This window comes from Opisthocomus hoazin, chromosome Z, assembly GCF_030867145.1.
Source record: "Opisthocomus hoazin isolate bOpiHoa1 chromosome Z, bOpiHoa1.hap1, whole genome shotgun sequence".
Taxonomy (NCBI): Eukaryota; Metazoa; Chordata; class Aves; order Opisthocomiformes; family Opisthocomidae; genus Opisthocomus; species Opisthocomus hoazin.
In genome coordinates, this window is record NC_134454.1 from 64,632,398 (window position 1) to 64,655,264 (window position 22,867).

The 22,867-nt window shown below is 38.2% G+C and overlaps 2 protein-coding genes across 4 annotated transcripts in view; one reads left to right on the plus strand and one right to left on the minus strand.

The window, feature by feature from the left end:
* The window catches only part of JMY (junction mediating and regulatory protein, p53 cofactor), a 73,780-nt gene extending 58,979 nt beyond the window's left edge, over window positions 1-14,801 (plus strand). The window contains exons 8-11 of one of the 2 annotated variants that reach the window (XM_075410622.1): window positions 1,854-1,949; window positions 3,203-3,743; window positions 6,051-6,361; window positions 9,622-14,801. In XM_075410622.1, coding sequence (XP_075266737.1) covers window positions 1,854-1,949; window positions 3,203-3,743; window positions 6,051-6,358 — 945 coding nt within the window. In that variant the 3' untranslated portion in view covers window positions 6,359-6,361; window positions 9,622-14,801. Of the gene's footprint in view, window positions 1-1,853; window positions 1,950-3,202; window positions 3,744-6,050; window positions 8,780-9,621 lie in introns of those variants that run through there. The other variant, XM_075410623.1, reaches the window with a different exon arrangement.
* A 1,775-nt stretch (window positions 14,802-16,576) lies between these two features.
* Window positions 16,577-22,867, minus strand: part of HOMER1 (homer scaffold protein 1) — a 102,401-nt gene continuing 96,110 nt past the window's right edge. The window contains exons 9-10 of one of the 2 annotated variants that reach the window (XR_012761858.1): window positions 21,665-21,924; window positions 16,578-20,774 (exon numbers count right to left, since the gene is read on the minus strand). Coding sequence is in view for 1 of the 2 variants with exons in the window: in XM_075410625.1 (XP_075266740.1) it covers window positions 21,844-21,924 (81 nt within the window). In the remaining variant the exon portion in view is untranslated. Of the gene's footprint in view, window positions 21,925-22,867 lie in introns of both variants that reach the window. The other variant, XM_075410625.1, reaches the window with a different exon arrangement.

Genomic DNA, 22,867 nt, shown 5'->3' on the forward strand with positions numbered 1-22,867 from the left:
CATGTTAAAGAATATTCAAATTCTGGGCTAGGTCTTGGGAGTTGATATAGTATCAATATTTAATAAAGATCACTGACAAAGATGCATTGAAATCCAAGTCCCTTTAATTCAGGCTTCACTTAGATTAGTGAAAGTGATTCTGTTTCATCCTTATACATTTTTAACATTGATACAATTGTCCAGGAAGTCAGCTGCATAATTTATTTTATTAAAAGGTTACGTGTGAAAGGCAGTATGTATTGGCATACTGTTTCAGAAACTTAGAAAAATACTTTTTTTTTTTTTCAGTTCTTACAATAAGACAATGGAATTTGCTGTGTGGATTATAGTCCATTTATCACTTTTTAAAATAAGACTTGACAAAGCTGAAGAATGTTCTTGTGCCTCAAAGACTATTATTATTGTAAAGCAGGTTTTCTGCCACTGGTTTTCATGAAGAATTTTAAAAGATAACCTCAAGGGTGTCCCAACCTGAAAACAAATACCCATTGCATTTTCACTATTCTTATTTAAAAACAAAACAACCAAAAAACCCCTGGAGTTTGAGACTGCTTCAGGAAAAGTTTGGTCTGATTGCATATGTAAGATACAGGTGTGGTGGTAGAACTATCCTTTGTTCTTGCTATAATTTTTTCTTTATGGTTCTGTTTTAACTTCTCTGCCCCATTGATCTGTTGTTTTATTTTCACCACATGCTTCTGTTCCTCTTCACCTTTTCCTGTTTACTAGTTTTCAGGCGTGTTCTCATCTTCCTCTCCCTAATGCATCTATACTTACTTCCTTCCAAATGACAGGATTTTGCTCTTTATGAAGGACGCCATACCACTAGCCGCCTTCTGAAAAAGGCAGGCAGGCCAACACTGCTTTTGTCTTGACTGAACGACAATAAAAGTTCACAAAAATTATCAGAATTTTTAATTATGAAGATGAGCTTTAAGAGTAGTACTAAATGCTGTGAGTCATTGAAGAATTAAAGCTGCAGTTTCAGCTCAGGGTTTTTTCTTTATAGTCACTTGTTCTGTCACTTCTATAAATTCAGAACTTGCATGCAAAGACTTTTGCCTTCTGATAACTAGCATCCGCTTTTAATAAATTTGACTGAAGAGTAGTGTTTTGTTTCAGAGATGTAGTAACTTTGGAAGTTTTGTGAGAATGGGTGGGTAGTTAAAGGAGATGGATCCAAATGTGCTTTCACTGCAGTAAGGTTCCCAAACAAGAAAAAATACAACTGTCTTAGCTGCAAGAAAGAGCTTCAAGCCTTTCTTGAAGTGAGATTAACAGAAAATCAAGGTGGATTAAGTAATGACAAGTTGACTAAATGCAAAACTTTCATTTACTGTTGTAAACTCTAGTGAAAGTGTTTACTTAATTTGCTCAGTATTGAAGTCAAAACTTTGTGGCACTGAGTTCTGTGATTTCTTGCACTGTGAAAGTAGTAATATGACTTGTTTTAAATGGGCAGCCTTGCAGTTTGAATTGTTATTTAGTTCTTGGAATGAGAGAAAAAGGATACTAGTTTGCTGCCTGGCTAATTTCTAACATGGTTAATTTAAGGGGGCGTTTTTCAGTATAATGTTCTATCACGTCTCTAGTTATTTCTTATCTTTCAAGTCTTAATAAGTCTTTGTATGTTCCAATTCCATATTGAAGTCTTTCTTTATTAAGCTTTATATACATGAAATGTGTAATATTTTTTCAGAGGGAGACAAATGCCAGGTTTTGAAGTTCACGAATGTGTTTGAGAAGTAGATAGTTAGGTAATTGTTAACAATTAGAGTTATTTTAATTCGTTTCTTTTTTGCTAAACATATCATTAGATGTAATATTTACATGTTTTCCATATATTTTCTCAGAAGAGAGATCAATTACAAGATGAAGAGGAAAGAAAGAGCTCCTGGGTTAGTCAGGAACGACAGAAAACACTGGACAGACTTCGCACATTTAAACAGGTAACTGAAGAATTGTTGTTCTTTTCCAAAATATATTTTCCAGGGCTATACTAGGCTGTTAGCTATTCTCTTTCATTGTGCAGTTAACTGTTCTTTGGAAAATTTACAACAAAATACTGCACTGGTGGTAATGAATTCCTCTGGCCATTGCAGTCCCAGTGCCATATTAATCTTTTGTGCATTTCTTCATCTAGACCTTGTGACAAGACATTTAGCAAATGTTACTAAAAGAAGTATAATCTAAATGGTATTTCCCACAAAAAATATTACCATCTGACATACCCCCACTACCACTGATTGCTAGTACACCTGCCTATACTTGCCCCTTCATATTACAATGTAAGTATCAGAAAGTGGATAAAAAATGGAATGAAGGGGAGAGAATAAGGAAAGGGGTGGAAGTGCTAGAAAACCAAGACATTTTAATTGGCAAAGACTTTTTTGATTTTGCTGAATGCATAAAAAATACAGGTATGAGAATTTTCTTTACTGGAAAGCTATCTGGCTCAGCAGTACACTCTTTATATCCTTATCATTTGCAAGGCTTTTGAATTGCATAGCTTCAGTAAGTTAAAGCAGATTTACTTATTTTAACCAGCAACTGTTAATGAACTGACTTTATGTATGTTTATGTTATGATCTCTACTGCTTTAGGCCTACCACAGCTGCATAAAAAGTATTAGACCTGTCTTTCAAAAGCAGTTTAATTTTTTGCATAGAAATGGCTACAGATGAAAGTAATATGCAAAGACAGATATTGAGGCAGAAAATTTAAGAACTAAATTAAAAATACTTTGGAAAGTCTCAATGTTTTATGTTTTCAAGAGATACCTTTGAAAATGGTATGATTCACATCTAGGGCCAGTGTATTAGGTCAGAGAGGACTTTGTTGCAGAGGAAGCCATTAACCAGTTTTAAAAAAGGAAAGCAAGAGGGAATTTTGAGCTTGAGTTTCCAGAAAAAGCAGTTTTGAATATATACTCTGGTTCTTAGTGAAATCCTAATTATAACCTACATGTATTCCTGACTACACCAATCACATGTAAATTGTGGCTTTATCAAAGTAAGAAAACAGATTATTTTTGCGTAAAGGTGAAGATATATTTGCTCTCTTTTTATATCCAGAGCAAAATGAATTAAAATAGCAGATGAATTCTACTTGCCTGAAAGGCAAACCGTAATGACAGGTACTTAAAATCTAGAATAGTGCATTGCATGTACTTACCTAATTGTCAATAACTTGCTCACTTTAGCGGTACCCTGGGCAAGTAATACTTAAATCAACCAGACTACGGCTGGCTCATGCAAGAAGAAAATGTGCAGCCAGCTCAGTGTCCTGTGCTGATCAGCCTCAATCTTTGCCAGCAACCATACAAATGCAAGAGAGAAGTGAAGAGGTGGAATTGGAAAATGCAATTCAGCCTTTGCAAGTACAGGAATCCACAAGCTTAGAACAACTTCAGGATATCTCATTACCTCTCAGTGGTGTTACCTCTGAACTGCCTCACATTAGTACTTCTCCACTCACCAGTAATGAGCTTCAACCAGAGACTGTCACTGTAGTACCGCTTCCTCCCCCTTTGCCTCCTCCACCTCCGCCTTTGCCCTCCAAGGAAGATGCCACCAAATCCTTAGAGAAAAGTGACAGCTTTGTTAAACGTCAAAGTGAGGAGAAGGGAGTCCAGCACTCTTCTGGTGTCCCACCAGCACATTTGTTTGACAGCAGTCAGCTAGTCAGTGCCAAGAAGAAGCTTAAGAAGACCGGTGATCTAGAGGGTTTACAGAGAAGGAGAGGTAATGTTTTCATTTCTGTGTATTTAGTTGTAATGCACATCAGTTCCTATTTCGAGTTGCTCTATAGAAAAGTGTGTACTGTAATTCACTTACAACTATTGATATGAAATTTGTTAAATCCTTTTCAGCTGACAAATGTTGGCAACTCAAATCTTAGGACCTTTACGACTGCATGCGGTATACTTGTTTGCTTATACAGAAAACACTTGTGAGACTGACTCTGATACACCATGTTAGACTAGCTAGAAAATGGAGCTGAACATTTTCTAAAAGAATCTTTTCCTATCTAGTTTACAGCCAGAACTGCAGATACTACATGCTTCACTTGAGGGTGCAGTGTTTTTTTAATAACAGAATTTTACATAATTTATGACTCAGTAAAATGAATACTTGTCTTGGGACACAGGAAACCTTGAGAATGCTTCCTTCAAGGTTTCTCTAAATTTTCATACGAAAATCCACAAACCCTCACGTACCACTGAAAGCTGAGTAAGAATATATATGTTTAACTACAATTGGAAGTTAAATCTGTAATCGTTGAGCAAAGCATGTTAGTAAATAGAAGATGAAAAACTTTTTTGGAAACTGAGCATAATGAATAGAACACAGGGCTGAGCAGGGAGATCTGTTACAACTTGTTGAGTCTGTGCTACTTGTTTTAACTGTTTATACCATATATAAGATGGGGAGAATGGCAGCCATGTTTGAATAAAATAATCCTGCTGTTTTGGTGAAACATGCTATACTGGAACAAAGTTTTTAATTGAAAATCAGAGATGGGATTTTCAAAACCACTCAGCTGAACTATTTTACTGCAGGTTGCTGAGAAAAAGTACCTCAGGTGGGCCCTGATTCGCACTGCTGTAATACTGCTGTAATAACATTTTATTAAAAATTCTATCTGGGTCTGTCCATTACAACTACAGAAAACATCCCTCCATTGATATTTTCCCTCATCCAGATAAAATAAAAATTAGAACTGTGTTGATCAATCAGACAGAAACAAGAGTGTTTCCTCTAGAATGGTCCTTAAATGACTGAAAACCCTTGAAACAACTGCGTTCATTATCAATTTTGATGCTGCTGTGCTTAATTTTTCTTTTTCTGTAGTCCTGTTATTTATTTTTCTGATACTCATTTAATCTTGCAGTTTTATAAAAAGCATGTATTGTGTGTACAATTTGATATACATCATAAAAGACAAATATAAAATGAAATTATATCCTCCCGCTTGAGAGTATTGTTAATATCTGCAGCAGCAGTCTACCTGCTGCTCTGTATTCCCTGAGGTGTTCCAGGTCTCTAAGTGGCTTCAGAAATTTGTCTCTGACAGATGAGTGTGTTACAATCCTTCCTTCTTCCTTCACATGTGCTGTCCTGTATTCTCTTTTACTTCTCTCTTTTCCTTGTGTCTGTTCCAACTGTCTGGGCCACTGGCCTGATGGGCAAAGCCCACTTACAAATGCAAAACAGGTTTTAAAAATTATTTTGCAATATACAAAAAACCCCCCCTGGAGATGAATACTTTTGTATTGATTGATATGTGCTGCACATTGTATGTGCTGGTGTATGGGAGCTATTTCAAACTGTTGCATTTTGTTATTATGCAGTCTTACCTACTTGCAGCTTTTCAAAGAGCCAAAGCCTGATTTTTATTTCTGCACAGAACTATTTTCAAACTGGTGATAAAGGAAGGATTTGTGATAAAGTATTAACTCTTACTTTACTGTTTTCGTTAATTTTAAAACAAGGGAATTTATATAGGCACACTGTGCCTTGGTGCTAATACATACATCAATCCGGGGAAGCAGGAAAATGCGTGGTGGTGCAGCTGGTTATACTGCTGCTCCCTCACTGGCATGTAGTAATAGTCATAAAATAGGTAAAATCAGCCACAAAAGCCAACTGCTGAGAATGGACTGCACAGTCCAATACTTAAGATAAGAGCTCATTACTTGAGTTTGAAAGTCAAGAAAGATAATGTAATAAGTACTTTAATTGTGTTGGATTAATTGTAGCTATTTTGATTTTCCTGACTGCGAACAGGACACCAGTCTTTTTCAAAAAGTTTTACTACCTGCATGATAGGAGGTTAAGTGGTTCCAGAAATTGTAATTGTATAAACCAGTTTTGACCTGGTAATAGGGAAGATAAATACTGTTTTAGCCTCCAAATTTGAGCTACATACTTGTGGTATGGGACTATCACACTAATAGTATGCGGTTACTTTTTGGTCTGTAGGAAATATAAATGAAGACTGATAAAATTTAATAAAAATAGTACTGAAGGTCTTTTCATTTACTGCAGTGAGTTCCCCGATGGATGAAGTGTTGGCTTCCTTGAAACGTGGCAGTTTTCACTTAAGAAAAGTTGAGCAGAGAAGTCTCCCTCCTTTTCCTGATGAAGATGATAGCAATAACATCTTGGCACAGATCAGGAAAGGCGTGAAACTGAAGAAAGTGCAGAAAGATGTTCTGAGAGAATCCTTTACAATTCTGCCTGATACTGACCCTCTGACAAGGAGCATCCATGAAGCATTGCGACGAATTAAGGAAGCATCACCTGAATCAGAGGATGAAGAGGAGAGTTTGCCTTGCACAGACTGGGAAAATTAACCTGTAATTAACCTACATTTAAAAAAAAATAATTTCTTCAACAGTTTTTGTATAACAGTAGCGGCTACGCCTCAGGTTGTGCATTCTGGGAGACTTAGCATGAATGTGACTAAATGTCTGATGTCCAGCGTGGTAAAGCATGCACATAGGAATTTAGTGTCACTGACTTTTTAAAAGAATTTCAGGTTTATAGTAAGGAAAACTTTTTTTAGGCACATCTTACCCTTTTATTGTTTGAATACTTTTGCTGAATCTTGACAGGACTGCTCCTATAAAAAGCTCTATTTTATTTAGTAAATTTGAAGGGACTGTTTGCAGGTTACCAAAAAGCTTTGAAAAGCTTTTAAGTAACAAAACAGCACAATCACTCTTAGATGCACCTTGTACTTACTTTGTAATTACTTCTGACCTTGTAAAAATTTATCACTTCAGACTGAATAGCTCCAAGTGAAGGACAATTAGATTTGACTGCTGAACACATGGAAATCTCATTGGTTACCCTGTGTGACTGACTCTTTGATAGTTTGCTTTCAATCTGTAAACTCTCTGACTTAATTGAATTTTCAGACTATAATCAGTAGATATACAAATATGATTTATACTTCTGCTACTCATATGAATCCCATGAATTTGCATTATACTAAGCTACAGTGCCTGAAAGTACAGATTATTAGACTTCAGCAGATGAAGTTAAAGAAACCAGAAATTGGCAAGAGATTAGTTTTCAAAATCATGGCTGCATCAGTAGCACAAAGATTTTTGATTACAACAGCATAAGGCACTGTTCTTCTGTGGTGGTTCTTTTCTGCTGCTGGCACGTGGATGAACTTAAATGTCAATGATAGTTCCCATTAAACTTAAAATTTGGAGAAAAGAGAGTTGTGACAATCTATAAAGAACGTCAAAAATCTGTTGAGAAATCAAAGGCTATTTCAAGAGTATGGAAGATAAATATTTATAATCCTTGCAACACAGCTAGCAGTAGGAAAAGGACAACCTTTTTGGATGACAATCAGGCATTTCTACCCTAGTTAGTTATTATAGCTGAAGAGTGACTATTGATAAAGTGCTACAGCTGTTTAAAAAGTGATGGTGATTTAGCACCTCATCTGCTGAATGTTGTTGTGATTATGAAATATTATGTCTCAAACTGTTCCATTGGTATGCTATTTTCAAATAATAGTATTTAAAAATTCTGAAAAGGAAAATAAATATTTCCTCATGAACTAGCCATTGGGCACACTAGTGACTTAATCCTGTTTAATTACAGCATGCTCCTTCTATTCTATGCCAAATACACTGCTACTTTTGGAGTTGAAAATCCAGGAGTGGAGGTGTACTTAACTCTTGCTGAAACTCAAAGTGAAAATAATTTTGCTCAGATGTAACTTTTTTCTATACTTGCATAGTGAAAGCTCCCACTACCACAGCCCTTTAGAAATGAAGTGGCACCTGTAAGAAAAGACATGCCTGGGAATCGACTTGGCTTTCTCAGTGCAATTATTCTCTTTTCATTTCCTAGATAACTGAGCAAATTTAAAATTTGTTATTTAACTTTACTATTTTAGTAAATCTGACTTATTCTTTGGGTTCTTGTTTGCATTTTCTAGCAAGAATACTCTTTAATACTATGGGTCCCTTTAAAATATGAAAAAAAAAAAAAAGGAAGGAAGGAATTTTCCAAGAGTGACTTTGAATTTTTTTAGTCTAGTTGGTGGACCCCTAAACATTTTCCATTGAAAGTGTATCCTCTTAGAAGTCTTATTGCCATACAATATAAGTACACATTTTCCTCTGCAGCCCCATAGAAGCAGTTCAGAGTGCAGGTTCAAAATCACTGCCATGCAGTACCGTTAGTGCACTGTTGTCTCCTTTTTGGCAGTCTACGGTTAGGGCATCTTCCTCTTTTAAGGATGCACTCCTGTCAAATGCTGAGCTCCCATGACATCACTTGGACCTAAATCAGGATGCAGTGTCAGATTTCTGACTGTGTGCTCCTTGGAGTTTCTCACACATCTGGGAACTGCTTTCTCTTATCAATGTTGTATTTTATTATGAAAACAGGACTGTTTTCATAAGATGAAACTATTTAACAGATAGTTCACATTTGATTGGAAAATGGCTGTTCAAAATAGCTAACAGCTCAGAAAGGAAAAATGGGCCCCTGCTATGGAAGTGTGTGGAATCATCTGGGAGAACAGAGATTGAGACGAAGCCTTTGTGAAATGCAGCTGAATAAATACTTTTCACATAGATGAGTGTGCTTTCTTGAACAGATAGATTTTACTCTTGTGTAATAAATTCTGGGTAACCAGTCTAATGAAAGGCTGTTGTAGAAATCGTAGAATAGTATTTTTTACTATAAGGTCATCCATTTAATACCATGCTTTAAGACCAACCTACTGATTTTTAGCTGTAAGATCTGGTACAGAGATTTTAGGTTGAACTTAATACATGTACATCCTTACAGGCTAAATGTAATGCAATTATTTGTCTTAGAAATGAAGGTTAAATCTGATATAATGCTGGATGTTTACCAAGTGCCAAAAAGTGTCTCAGTGTATGTGCAAGGAGTATTAACAGTGCCCATTGAAGTGGTTTCATTAATTATTCAAATTTGAAGACACACTAATAGTAACTAATTCTTCAGGAGATCCTAGTCATCTCTTGTATTACCTGCTTTGAGTTAACTTCTACTTAAAGTTATGACTTTTAAGAGCAGTTCCTTTCTTACAGACATTACAAACCACATACAAAAATTTTGAGGCATTCGATGTATTGGAAGTATAGCTGAATAAGCAGTATAAAGATGAGTAGCTTCTGTGTGAGAAATCAGAATATTGCTGGTTATCAAAAGTGTCCAAAGCCTGCCTCCGTGTGTGTGTACATAATGGTACACATAAAGCACTATAGTACATTAAGAGTACTGTAAGTAACATGAAACCTGAGTTCTGGGGAGTGGCAGATGGACTAACGGATAAGAAGGGAGGTTTTGCTTCCCATAGTCTCCTAATCCAGTATTTGGGGCCTCTTCAAATCTGTGTTCACTGCAAATGATACCAGAAGGCAAAAAAACCATTCGTTATACTCTGTGTGTCCTGGCTCCAGACTTAGTTTGTCCTTAACTTGGGATCAAAAAGAATCACAACTTTGGAAGATGCTAATCAGTATTGCATGTTGGAATTGCCTAATACGTTAATCAGAGAGTATTTGTACAGCCGTTTAGCTTTTCAGATGTTCCTTTTTCTTTTTTTCCCAAACAGGTGATTCACAGCCACTGATGTGAGAAAAGAAACCCCAGTTGAAGATTGCTTTTCCTCTTCATTTCTGAAAATTCAGAGCCAGCAGTTATGACCGTCAGTTCCACAGGAGGCTTTCTTTGGCAAAGAAATAGTCTTTCTTTGGCAAATGATTCAGTATATGGAAAAAATGGCCTGAAATGTTAATTTTTGGGTCACTTTTTTCTTTAATTTGTTCAGGAAATTCTGGTTTGGGCAGAAATCTAAGTTGTTTAGACATGCATTTTATATAATCAAGAATGCCCGATTCTTAAGCATTTTTTATATTTGCGTTAGTAATGTGTGGCCAGTTAAGTGAGGGGGGCATTTTGAGTTGGGACACTACTTGCTGTTAGAGTAACTTTGGGATTCAGCCAAGGCATCACACCAGCTATAAAACATCCCCTTCACTGCACTGAATATATCATCTGCTTGAAAATCCAACTGAATAGCTCCTTGCAAAGAAGCTTGCTGTGTAGCAGCATGATATTCCAGAATGAGCAGAGTTCCTAGTTGCGTTGCAGTAGCTGAAATTCAGTAACGTGCAACCAGGACTTTTTTCTTCTTAGTCTGAAGAAGTATATGTCAGTATGAAAGAAAGTAACAAGTGACCACAGCACAATGAGAAATAAGAGTTGAATCCAGTACATATTCAAGAATGTGTTTTTCCAACATGGTACATTTAGCAAATGTACTGCAGCACCTTTTTAGAAGGTCATATGTAGTCTGACGCATTTTTAAAGTAGACATTTTCATGCTTTTTTGAAGTAATATTTAGCTATGCTGAACCAAGTTAGTTATACTTTTATCATTTGTTATAAGAAGCAGTATTTTGTAATTTCATACTTAAAATTATTTTTTTCTTTTGGTTTAAAATGGCTTTTGATTAAGCAGCCTTCTTTAAAAAAGATTGAAGGACTTAAACATACAGATAATTCACTTGTGAAAATCATGCTTTTCTTGCTGGTTTTCATTATTCCCTTCAGTGGCTGCAGAAGTGTTTGTATTTCATACCTAAAAGCCTCCTGGCGTAAAAAAAAAGTTCCCTTTTGATCCTGACTGTTTTGTTGTTGGTTTTTTTGTTTGTTTTTTTTTTTTTTTTTCAAAGGAGAGTTACAACCCGCTCTGCGGGAAATACTTAGAAGTAATCCTAAACTTCATGACTAATGGCTGCAGGCAGCTACTCTTATGATACCACAGTACTAAGAGGTACGTCAGTACAGAGATACAAGTAGCTTTGTTACCATCTAGAAACTCCATGTGATATTAAAGTCAGCCTGTTACAATTCTAAGAAAACTGAATTTTCACTAGCATTTTATTTTTACTTGCATGACATACACTGTGTTTGAGAAATATGGAGTCCCTATCTTTTATGTAGTGTGGTCCATTCACTGTTCTTGTGACTGACAAACTGCTATGCAGATTTGTTGTGGGGGATTTTTCTGTGGTTTTTTTTTTTTAAGTGGACTTATGCATTGCTGCTGTCATGTAATGGAGCATGTACTGTGTTAATGTTTGTAACAGGAGATTTCACGTCTTGTCATTTACTTACATAAAGAGGAACAGGAGAACTTACCTTAGCAGTAGGCTATGGAACCTAAAGGAACCTCAGCTCTTGGACCTTTTGTTTGTTTTGCTGTGGCTGTCCTGAGCTTAGAACTCTGTCAAACATCTCGAAAGGATGTCACTTTACCCTTGCTTTCAACAGGCATTTTCTTAACCTTGTTGCCTTATGTATAAAGCTAGTGAATATTCATTTTCAAAGCACCTGTGAGGAGCGTTACTGTAGAATTGTGTCAGTTCAGCTGTGTTAGTCATCAGGTCGCTATTTTTCTTCCTACTGGCTTTCCAAGGACCTAAAACTACACAGGTTTTTTTTTTTCTTAAACTGCTTCTCTGAACCCAGAGTCACATGACGTGATTGCAGTCACATCTAATACTGTGTTCATGTAGCAATAACAGCAATTTCAAAGTTAATCATTTGACATTGCCTATACTGTAAGCTGTGGTGTATTTTTGCTCTACACTTGTCTGTACTTCCAGTCACACCACACTTTAAAACCAAGGTAATAAAATGAATTTTTGGCTGTGGCACAAAGCAGAACTGTGATGCAGAATTCAGATTGTACAGTTAATCTGAAATTTAGTGCTAAATTAACAGTGGTGATTCGAGCCACTTATGTCCATTTTTTCCAGTTTTCCAGTCCGCAGCTCTATTCCTTAGCGTATGCATATGGGACACTAGCAAAATTCCAAGCTGAAGAAAAATAGTGTGCTTTTAAAGTATAGGTGCAGTGGTCCCCTTGCAGAACATTTGTGTTTACTGTTTACCACTGATTTATCTAAATAGCTTTATGCTGTACTGTACTACAGTTTTCAGATTTGTTTGTCACATGATCCGTCATCTTTGCCTTGAAAAATGTGTGTGTGATGGAGAAAAAATACTGTCCTTAATCTGTTTTATATTTAGCTGAAATCTTAGATTCCTGTAATACTTTAGTTTATAGAAATGGACTTCTCATATGAACATGTATTTTATGCGCACAGAAAAAGTAATTGTTATGCTGAGCATAGCAGTTCAAAACTGCCATCTTCAATGTGGAAAGTAAATAGGGTTTTTTCCACATACTGCTACAAAAAAAGCCTCCATGAGTCACTAGGTGTCACAATTTCACATAATTCTTCACTTCGATAAAAAAAATCTGTAATGCATAAAACTTGCCATCCTCTGTAATGTGAAATTTTGCAGTGAGATGGCTACAGCAGCAAATGAGGAAAGTTTAAGTACATTCACAAGAAACTTGAGGAAATTATTAAATAATTTCTGCTTTGAGATCAATCCTGCTTTGAGATCAGTTCCTCCACAACTGAGAAAAGCTATAATAATTGTGTTGGTCCTTGAGAAATTTTAGCAAGCAACACTACAAAAAACCATATAAACATATGCAAGGAAAGAAAGCCTCCATGAAAAAACCTTGATACCTATTATTGGTATTTTTGATTTGTGGCTGGACTTCATTGTTGTGGCTGTGTTGTTCTGTTACTGATCATTTATCTTAAGCAGTTTGTCAGCTCTCAGGCTTTTTCCATTTTTAGAAACTTCTTTCTTTGTTCAAAGTAAAAATGTTTTAGTGTAGTGTAGCTGATCCAGTGAGGTAGAGTTGGAATGCATAAAGTTTATTGTACAAATGCTTATGGTGAGGACTGAAAGAATCTTTTATGAGTGGGAACAAGAAACAAAATACTCAATTTCTGTTAAAATAACCGAAACAATAGTGTTTTGATGGAATTTGCATCAACATGAATTTCGTGCGCTCATTCACAGAGGTTCCAGATCCTTTACAAATGACCAATAGTCTTATTTTATTCACTTTGCTATGTTTTTGTATAAGTTACCTGTCTAGGGTAGATAAAGGCTTTTTTTTTTTCCTTAAACATCACTTATAAGTTGTTTGGGTTTTTTTTTTTCAAAATCTGACAATGTGCTCCTACACCAGACACTTGTAAAATAAATTAGTATGATTATGTATTATGTTCTTTTGTGGCTGCATTGGGGATAGAACTCAACATACTTCACTACATTATTTGTAAAGAATCATCTGGAGAATAAGCACTATGTTCTGTAATGTTTAATATTAAAGTAATGACAAATGCATTATTGAAGATGCAACTTATTGAGAAGAGGACGTAGAAGCTTTTATTGGTTAATGTTACCCTTATTCCATGTGTTGCACTGAATTTCAAGAGTGTAATTTGTAAATCAAGTTTGCTCACGTGTGTGATCAGATTTTATTTTCATTGTAATGCTTATGTAATTAAATTACCTGGATATATTTCTGGTAATGATTCCATAAGTATGGACAATATGTTGTTATGTTTAGCACTACAGAATTAATGTTAAGAACAAGTGAAGCTTCTTGCAAAGAAAAGGAGTAAACAGAAGCACCTTACTGGGAGAGCGCGTTGCGTGATTTCAGTGCTACTGGAGCTGACAGACAGTAGGTCATCCTAAACTTGACTGCAAATTGCTCTTTAGTGTAATGAGCAAATTGACATACTTCTATCAGTGCTGTAAAACGTATAGCAATGGCTATTTTTAACCTATAAATATACTGTAATTTACATTTTTCCTACAAAATGAATTTATATTTAATTGCTTCCTAATACGTAAATACTTAAAATTTTTAGGAGGGTCAAAGGTGAGGTGGGCATGCCAGTATATTTTTGGGAGAGGCTATTGTATATACAGTTTTCTGCACTTCATGTTCAGTTTGATTATTAATCCAAAACTCCCAGCTCTGACTGTGGTGAATCTTCAACCTGACATTTATGTATTTTTATTGTAATTCATGTCTTCTGTGTTCTGTGACCAAGAGCTTCAGAATTTGACAGAAAAGGTCATCTTTCCATTCTCAAATGTGAATCCTCTGGTGTACCTCTAATATGGAAAATGCCCAAGCAATTAATTTTACTCTGCTGCGTTTCTAATAGTAATAGAGTATTATTTCAAGCTGGTATCTAAGGCTCTTAACCAGCCATGTGTCCATTTGGAACAAGTGAAAAGGATGATGGCTGTTTTGGTGAGTATGTGGTGAGTATGGTCTGAACTCTGCAGAGATTTTATTGCGGAGAGTGTCACCTATTCAGTAATTACTTTGCCATAGACTGGCTTGATTTTCAGATGTAGAAACGTATGTTTGATTTCTGAATTGGGAAATATGGAATTAGGGATACTCACTTAACATCTTCCAGTGTGTTACTGCGGTTGCTGTATGTTTTGAATTTAATCTTACGTATATACAAATACATCATTGTAAGATGAAAGCTTAAGAAATACAGATGGCTGCAGGTTGTCTTGCATGAATGAAGCCAGTGAAGTTTAATAAAACTAACTTCTTTAAGCCTGTTGAATAGATAAGAAATAATTAAAAGAAAACAAATTTGCCATTCACTAGCTTTGTGCAATATTATTGGTAGGCTCAAACACTACTAGCACATCGTGCTTGGCTTTAAGAAAGTTCTTTAACTCCATTATATTCAAAAGGACATAGTAAATGCATATTTTATTGTAAACGACTCTGCAAATTTACTATGCCTAAAAATGCTCAATGTTATAAAGTATTAAGGCAACAAGTATGTTTCAAAAAAAGGGGGGGGGGGGGGGGGGATAAAAAACTAAGCAAACATTTCTGGCATTTCTAATTCTAAAAAAAGTTTTAACTGTCAGCTTTTTGCTCTTTTTCTTTAGTGCAGCTTTTTTGCAATGCAAGTTTATTGCTGTGTATTTCATGTTTTTCATTATCATGACTCAGAAATTTAAACCTGTACACAAAAGTACTGCACTCACCTTCGTGTACATGCAATGTAACATCATACTCACAGTTTTGGTGCTTTAAAATTATTCCTTTTTTCTTTATTAAAGGATATTTATTTGACCATTGCCTGGCTTTAACTTTGAATATCTACCAACATTAAAAAAAATATTTTTAGTACAGTTTGGTTCCCACAAAAAAAATTAATATCTAGTTCATTTAGGTTCCCATTGTTGTTCTTTTAATTCCTTAAGCTGCCTGTCATTGCTTAATGGCAGATGGTTGTGCCTAAGCTGTGTTGCAGCAGGGAATAATTGTGTTTAGGTAACATCTTTGTAAACTGTCACATAAACAATGTAGCTATTATAGAAGAATCTTGCTCTTAAAAAAGGTGGGATAGTTGTGCTTAAGTACAAATCACACACACTTTCCATTTGTTAATCAAAAGACAAAAACGCTCTGGAAAAGGGTAAAAATTTAAACCCAGAAATACTAAGAGCTTATCTTTCCTATTACAGTCTTCTGCCTCTCTGGAGCTAGCTAGAGGCAATGCCATTACATGGAGAAAGCAAGCCTCCACCTGCAATCACTTAAAAAGACAAGTCACGATAATGGGAAAGCTCAAATCAAAAACATGCAACTTCTCCACTATCTGCTTTTCTGGTATATGTACAATATTTCAAAAGCAAACTAGATTGTATATGAAGAACTTGGGTATTTCAGAAGTATTTTGAAGAGCTTAACTTTATTTTCCGGAGGAGGGGAAATATCCCAAAATAGATGACCAATCATGTCCCAGAGTTGCCAACTGTTTCATTGTTTTTTTTCCTATAGCCATTTTGTGTTGTTATTTATCTAGACATAAATCTTACAAGAGAGAGTTGTTTCCATTGTGTATCTTTTTCCTTTCACTCCTGTGTTTCTGGTACAAGAACTACAGTGCAGGTTAAGTCAGTGCAGACAGGTTCTGTCCCACTGGTCCCTTAATATGAGAAAAAAAAATAACTGGTGTCTTTCTGGAACAGGAAGTGTTTAGTGCAATTACAGCCTGAGAAAAGAAGAAGAAAGTAGATTTCTGATAGTGAAACAAAGGTTGCATTTGCAGTACAAATCTACACTGCAAAGTGTCTTAACCAAAGTCGGAGGCCTGTCTGGCTCATGTTTTCTACTGTTTTCACTTCTGAATAATGGCATGTGCTGTTAACACTGGGTTGTGGCAGAACATGTAGAACAAGTAGGAATTGTGTTTTGAAATAAGCAAGTTCTTTGATCACCACTGACTCTTCTTTTGAAAGAAGAGGGTTGTATTTGTAGCAGAGGGCTGTTGGTAATGCCCCCACCATGCCCTGGGCAGTGCATGTGACCCTGGTGTGGGTGCCTTCACATGTTCTGCTCTGCGGGACAAACTTCTGTTTAGGAGTATTTGCTACCATCAACTGGTATCTACCGAAGCCAATGCCAAAGCAGACAAGTAGCTGCTTTTTTATGACTTATGGGTATTCCTGCCGGTTGGAAGTATATCTAACGCACACATCAGAGTTGCAAATTAGTGAATATATCTGTAGGCATACTTGGAAGGCAGTGGTATGCTGCTCAGAATAAGGCCTAAATGTTTGTACAACACATAGGAGATGGGAAATGGGTAGAACCATGATTTATTTTTTTCATGTTTGTTACATGTCAGATGTAAAGGAAGGGTACATTGTAAATAAATATTTACTGGGCCACAGTCCTTCTCAGACTTGGAGAAATAAACCCACCACCTCTTTCTCACAGAAAAAACGTTGGCATATGCATGGTTTGTTTCACACCGCTAGATACTTAGCAGAGGGGATGGGGAGAAGGCAGAGAGGTAAATCTGGAAAGTAAGTTTGTTAGATCTCTTCTTCCAAAACCTATGAACTGTTCCTTTTCTCAGAGGTTTTTAATGCTGCTTCCCATCGTAGGGAGAAGTCCTTTTTTACAGACCATATTCTTCCCGCCGTAGGAGGGAGCTTACACAAATCCTGGACTTCTACAGTATCTCTGAGAATCACCAAACCACCAGCAATCACTGCCACCGCCAAAGCCTGAGCTTTATGCTTATGTCACCAATCACTTGCCTAGGCTTAGTGCTATAGAATTTTGCCACTGTGTTTTTACAGTTCAGGACAGAGGGATGTAATTAACCAAATGATAAAACAGCCTCTGTAAATTTTAGATGTCAGCTGTTTGACTGGTACAAACATCACTTTGCTGACACAAAAAGAAAACAATTCCAGAGGTTTTACCAGGAAGCTATAGCAGCATTGCCACGTAGCCTGCCTTGCTCACAGGACTGCTGCAAGTTTCTCTCCAACCCTCCACCCTGCAGAGCTGCAGACCTGACTTGTTCCCACAGTGATGCCTTCCTGCCCTTGCCCCCTTTGCACTGAGACTCTCTGTCTCTTACTCTCTGTAAACTGTATGCAAATCTTCACTGCTATCATGCCGCTGTTCAGACTTTCGTCAGCTCAGAGACAGCACATCTCCCTTGAAACACTGCCTCAACAGGAAGAGCTGGTGGATAAAAACAGGCAGAGATCTGTGCTGCTACAGCTGCTGCTTGTCTGCATTAGTGCTGGGGTTCATGCTCTCCTCATTAATCAACCAAAACTCTGGAAAGAAGAAACAACCCAAACCAAAAGTTACATTCAAGATCACTCCCTGCATCTGCTGCCTTATCCCTTTCTTCCTACTGTATTTGTGTGCTGTCTGTGGGATGTTTGTTGGAGGTGCTTGTGCCACAGACAAGTCACCAGTATTACCTTCTTTTCACTCTTTCTCCTCACTGTGGAAGACAGCAGACTTGACTTCTCTGAGACATTTCAGTATGACCCTTATTGTGTATATAAGGCCAAGCACATTCATGGTCTTTCATACAAAATTCACTGTTACAACTTCTCTGATTTACGTCACCCTCCCTCTGTACATTACTGTTTAAAAGTCACAGGAATAAGAAAAATTGAAGAATCATGCAATTCATACAAGCCATTTATATTAACTACACTGTTTCTTCCTCAGTACTTTATCTTAATCCCCTTAAATTTCAGTAGGAATGTCACTGAGCTCTTAGCATACAAAATCATCAATGCATGCTCAAACTGTCATGCATGTGAACTGCACAATTTAAACAACACAATGGATGTTTCATGGATCAACTTCATATGAAGCATCATAAAGCGATGGCCTTGTTTTTCCCCGACACTCACTTGCTGTGAGTAAGAGGAGTACTGGAGTGGACAGAGTCCTGTAAATATAGTTTGACAAAGAAGCCATTGCACACTGTTCTCAGTTTCTAATGACATGTTAAAACAAAAGTCTTGAATTGGCATTAAAAAAAAAAAAAAAAAATCACACATCCTATCCTTTTGTTGCAGAAGTGCATATACCTGTGTCATTCCCATAACAGTTTCCTGAAGGTTTCTACTGATGGAAGGTCACAGCCTCTCCAAGTGATCCACTGCAGTGCCTACTGGTTGAAGGCTTCTCTTAATATCAAACTAAGTTGAAACATAAGGTCATTGCTGCTTCTCCTGCTTACTACCACTCTATGAACAAATTATTTCCACCTGCTCAGCGACAGCGGGTTTTTGTGTTCCATCATCCCCCACCCCACCTTGCTCTGTCACTCAGCTTTAAATCAAAAGGCGCTGGGTAGGCAAGCCTGGTGGCCTTTGCGAGGTCTGGCTGTTCATGAGCCATGGGCCTCTGTTGCCTGTGGCTGCAGACGGGATCAAGAAAAGCCACACGTTAGCGAGTGACACTTGAAGCATGTCTCATTTAAGCCACTCCGGGGAAAGGAGTGCAGGCTTCTCCCCGGTCAAAGGTAGCGTTCTTAAAACCATGGTTGACTGATACAGCAAATCTCTGTTCAGTAGATGACGTTTGTCACTTTTCTTAAAAAAAAAAAAAAAAAAAAAAGGTGTCTACTCAAGCAATGTTTTCAGGGAGAACATGAGCCGCAGGTTGCTTACCAGGACATGGTTTGGTTAGCTTTGTATACAAAGTAACATATATTGTATCTAAAACACGTTTAAATACTCAAAACCAGTTACAGTTCCAAGTCAATGCTATGTCCCATTTCACAGAAGAAAATTCAAGTCTTCAGCTTTTAATTACAATTTCGAATAAGAAACTTTAAACAGAAGCTCTGTGTCCCAGTCAGCATGTCAAGACTGCGCTATCAACCATCTAGGATAACCCTGGCTTCTGCTCCCAGCCTTCAGCTGCCCAGCAGATCTAAAGTCTTCCTGCCTCTTGAGGCCCACATACACGAATCTGCTGGAGTCCTTAATGGATGCCCAAGGTGTCAGGGATGCTTTTGAATAAGAAAGTGTTTGGTTCTGTCAGTACCAGCTTGGTTAAGTGACTGAATGCAAAATTTAGCTCCTGCTCCCTTTGGAGCTCACTCAGTGGAAGGAGCCTAGCTGTTTCCCAAGAGGACAGCAAGATGTCTTCCATTAGCCCATCAACATGTCACTGCAATAGCAAGTCATGGGGCTTCTTTAAAAAAATTCTAATATACTGAAATACTGCAAATGAGAATGTCTTTGCTTGTGTCTGTCAGGACCTTCCCGCTGATGAAGGTCTGATCCCTTGACACACCCCCGTCACCAGCTATTTTCCAAGTAGCTACACCCCAGCTTTTATCCAATATAAGACATAGACCTGTGCTTATGGGGGGGTCACAGAGGTAAGCTTGCAACTTCCTCAAGTGGCGGCTCCCATTTCTGGTGCAGCACATCAAAAGAGAGACTTAAAATGTCACGGTGAATTCCACAGCCGCCTAGTAGCTACCCCCGAGTGGCAAAATCAGCCTCCATGGCTGGATAATCTGTTGCTTTTATGCCGTAAGTAAACTCTCCTCTCTCTGCCACGGTTACAGAGGTGACTGCATGTTTGGGCATACCAAGAGTCCCTGGTAGCTGCTTGCTCAGCCACGGGGCTGACTTCCACCGCACTCTGTGAGGCCGTAATTCCTTCCTGGGTTTTATTTTTAGATACATATGTCCTTGTTACAGCTTCATTACTGCAATTTGGCCAAAGTGTCACAAATCCCTTAAAAACCTTTGAACCTACAGCACAGTTTGCTACCTGCCTGCCCTGCCAGTCCAGACTGTAAGCCCTGTAGCTAGATTTCCCAGTCTGACTCGGGCACATTGCAGCAGCTGCAGAGATCTACTCTCATCTTTGTACTGGTTCTCTCACGGAAGTTTCCAAATGTTGCTTTCCTTTGCAAAAGATCTGTCTCCTGTCCTAGCTGATAGCAGAAATCCTCTGGCTTGACAGGAATTCTTGCTGCCCGGTATATGATTCGCTTGTTTTAGCAGGCAAATCGTCTCAGTTTCTCCTGGAAACAGTCTGCCAATCCTGACACATTACTGTATATTGACTTGAGGAGTTAAACACGCATTGTACGAATTTTCTATTTCTGCAATGCAGTCATCATCAGTAAAGAGCATACAAACTCCTGTCTTCTGAAAATACTTGCATTGCTCTCTGTTTTAGCCAGCTTTGATTCAAGATACTTCCTTGTGGCATGCTTCAGTAACACCCGTTTATAACATCCCCGATGCCTCCTCATTGCCTCTTCTCCTGGCTTCTTCAGCTGGCCGACTCCTCCGCTGAGGCTAAGAGATGTTCATGCACATAGACAGCACACGATACCTACAGGTATTTTTCATGTGGTTTTTTTGCTTGGGTTGCTGATGTGCCTGCCTGGTGAGCAGGACACTGCATGTTTCTGAATCTCATTCCATAAGCAGTTGAGGACTTTCTTACCTTTATTGTGAACATGTGCTTGGCTGCGCCACGTTATGCAAGAGAAGAGAACACAGACAGAAAAAAGGAAAAACAAATATAGGATAAGAAAAGTTTAGATTTGTAGGTTCAAATGATAGCAATAACCAACCCAAATGAAGCTTTCATAATTTTTCTTTCAAAGAGGTGTGGAAAAGGTGCTCGTATTGAACCAGCACAGTACTCTGCTTCTTTCAGCTCTGCAGAATGAGATTTCCCCTGTTTCCTCCCACTGCAAGCTCATCTCCAAATTTGCAGAATGCTCTGGAGCAAAAGGGCTCGGCTGGCAACAGCGGGGCTACAGTTCGAACCCGCAGCTTCTGAACGAAGGACAACAAACCCTCCAGGGTTGTTTCTGGGACAGACAGTGAGTGCAGCCACGTTAGGGCTAGCTTCCACACAGCTAGCAGGCTGTAGCAGTGAGGCGGAGCAGCAGGGGCTCAGTGCAGGATGCTCACACAAGGTACTACTTGAGTTGCTCAGCTACACATTACTATTCTGGCTCCTGCCACTAAGTGGTGGTCAGAGAGCTGTGCCTTTCGCTGATGGGTTTCTGGTTCCCTTTGCTGCAGGATCCTGAGAAACAACACTGCTAGAATTATAAAAATAACAGTATGATCAGATGCAGAGAAAGCAGATTTAATTTTTACATTTCCATCCACAGGTAAAGGCTGTGATGTCTCTCTTGCAAGGAAGTACAAGGTAATTTTGCTTCCCGTTTCTTTCATTTTGTTTAGAGAAAATTCCTGTCATCACTTAACAAAATACAATCCAGACTGAGAGAATTTCAAAGGTCTTGTTCCCTCTCTGACAATCTTAAGATTGCAAATATCTGCATGACCATATTTAACTCACAAGGGGGAAATCCATACAGGTAGATTATACTTAAACATACCTTGTCAATGTAGCTTTGCCTCTCCCCTTAGCACCTGGATGCATGTACTGTTTGTGAAGGTCCCGGGCTCTGCCTCCTTCTTGATCTACTGGGAAAAAAATTCTTCCTCTTCAAGAACTGCCAGAGTCACAGAAATGCAAGTTCTCTTCCAAGAAAACTTCTAGGTTGCTATTCTCAATCTAGTGGAAGCAAAAGTGGCTGACAGCCTGCTGGATCCACGCAGTGAGACGAGACTCGGACGAGAGCAGATCGAGAATCCCCTGAGCAGGGACAGACAAGGTCTGAAACTACTTCAAAGTTAAAAGAAAAGAAAGAAGGGAAAACCCCAAAACCCAGCTGATAACTGTGTTACACAAACACCACAGGTGATAGGAACTGATGGCAGGAAAACACAGGGAGTGTCGTCAGCCACTACTGATGACTAATACCGGTACCAAATCTCTAGAGTTGTGAGAAGGCTGAAAGGTCATGGGGTTTTCAGACTGCCAGGACTTCACCAAACACACACCTAATGCTGACCATGAGAAGCCTACAGTAACCAGAGCAGAGTTCTGGGGCAAGCCAGGTGTACTCAATATTAGCATGACGTGAATACCCAAGGAAAGCAAGATCCTCTCTAAGAAACTTTTTGTTGCTGCTGACAGTTCAAGCGGTCTGTCCTTGGCTACGCAAACCGTTCTCACCTATTGCACAGCTACCGGTTCCATGTGAGGGAATCCTTTTGAACAACTCTGCACTTCCCCCTGCCCCAAATCTAAAACGTCTTTCATGGTTACTCCTCCTCTCCACACCTGTATCTGAAAATGACACAAACTGCCAGAGGTACCGCTGCAGCTGAGCTTTGCTTGTGCAAGACGTGGCAACGAGGGAGAAAGTGGGTATAGATTATGCTTGTGTTTCTTTGGTCCGAGGATGAGCTGCCAGCAGCGCTGAGGCACTACCGGCAGCTACAGCTCCCTGAGAGGTTGTGGTGGGCAAGCTACGAGACCCCGTATGGTGTGAAAAAACACTTCTATCTATAGAGTTATTGCAGGTATTGTGATATAAACAGTTGCACCTTCTTTCTGGCTACGCTGCATGGCCAGAAGAGCGGACACGAACTGAACTGACTCCAGGATCTAACACAAATCTCTGTTCATTGTTCCCAAACATTTAACGTAATGGGGAAAATTAATCCTACTTGTCTGAAGTAAGTGGAGTAAA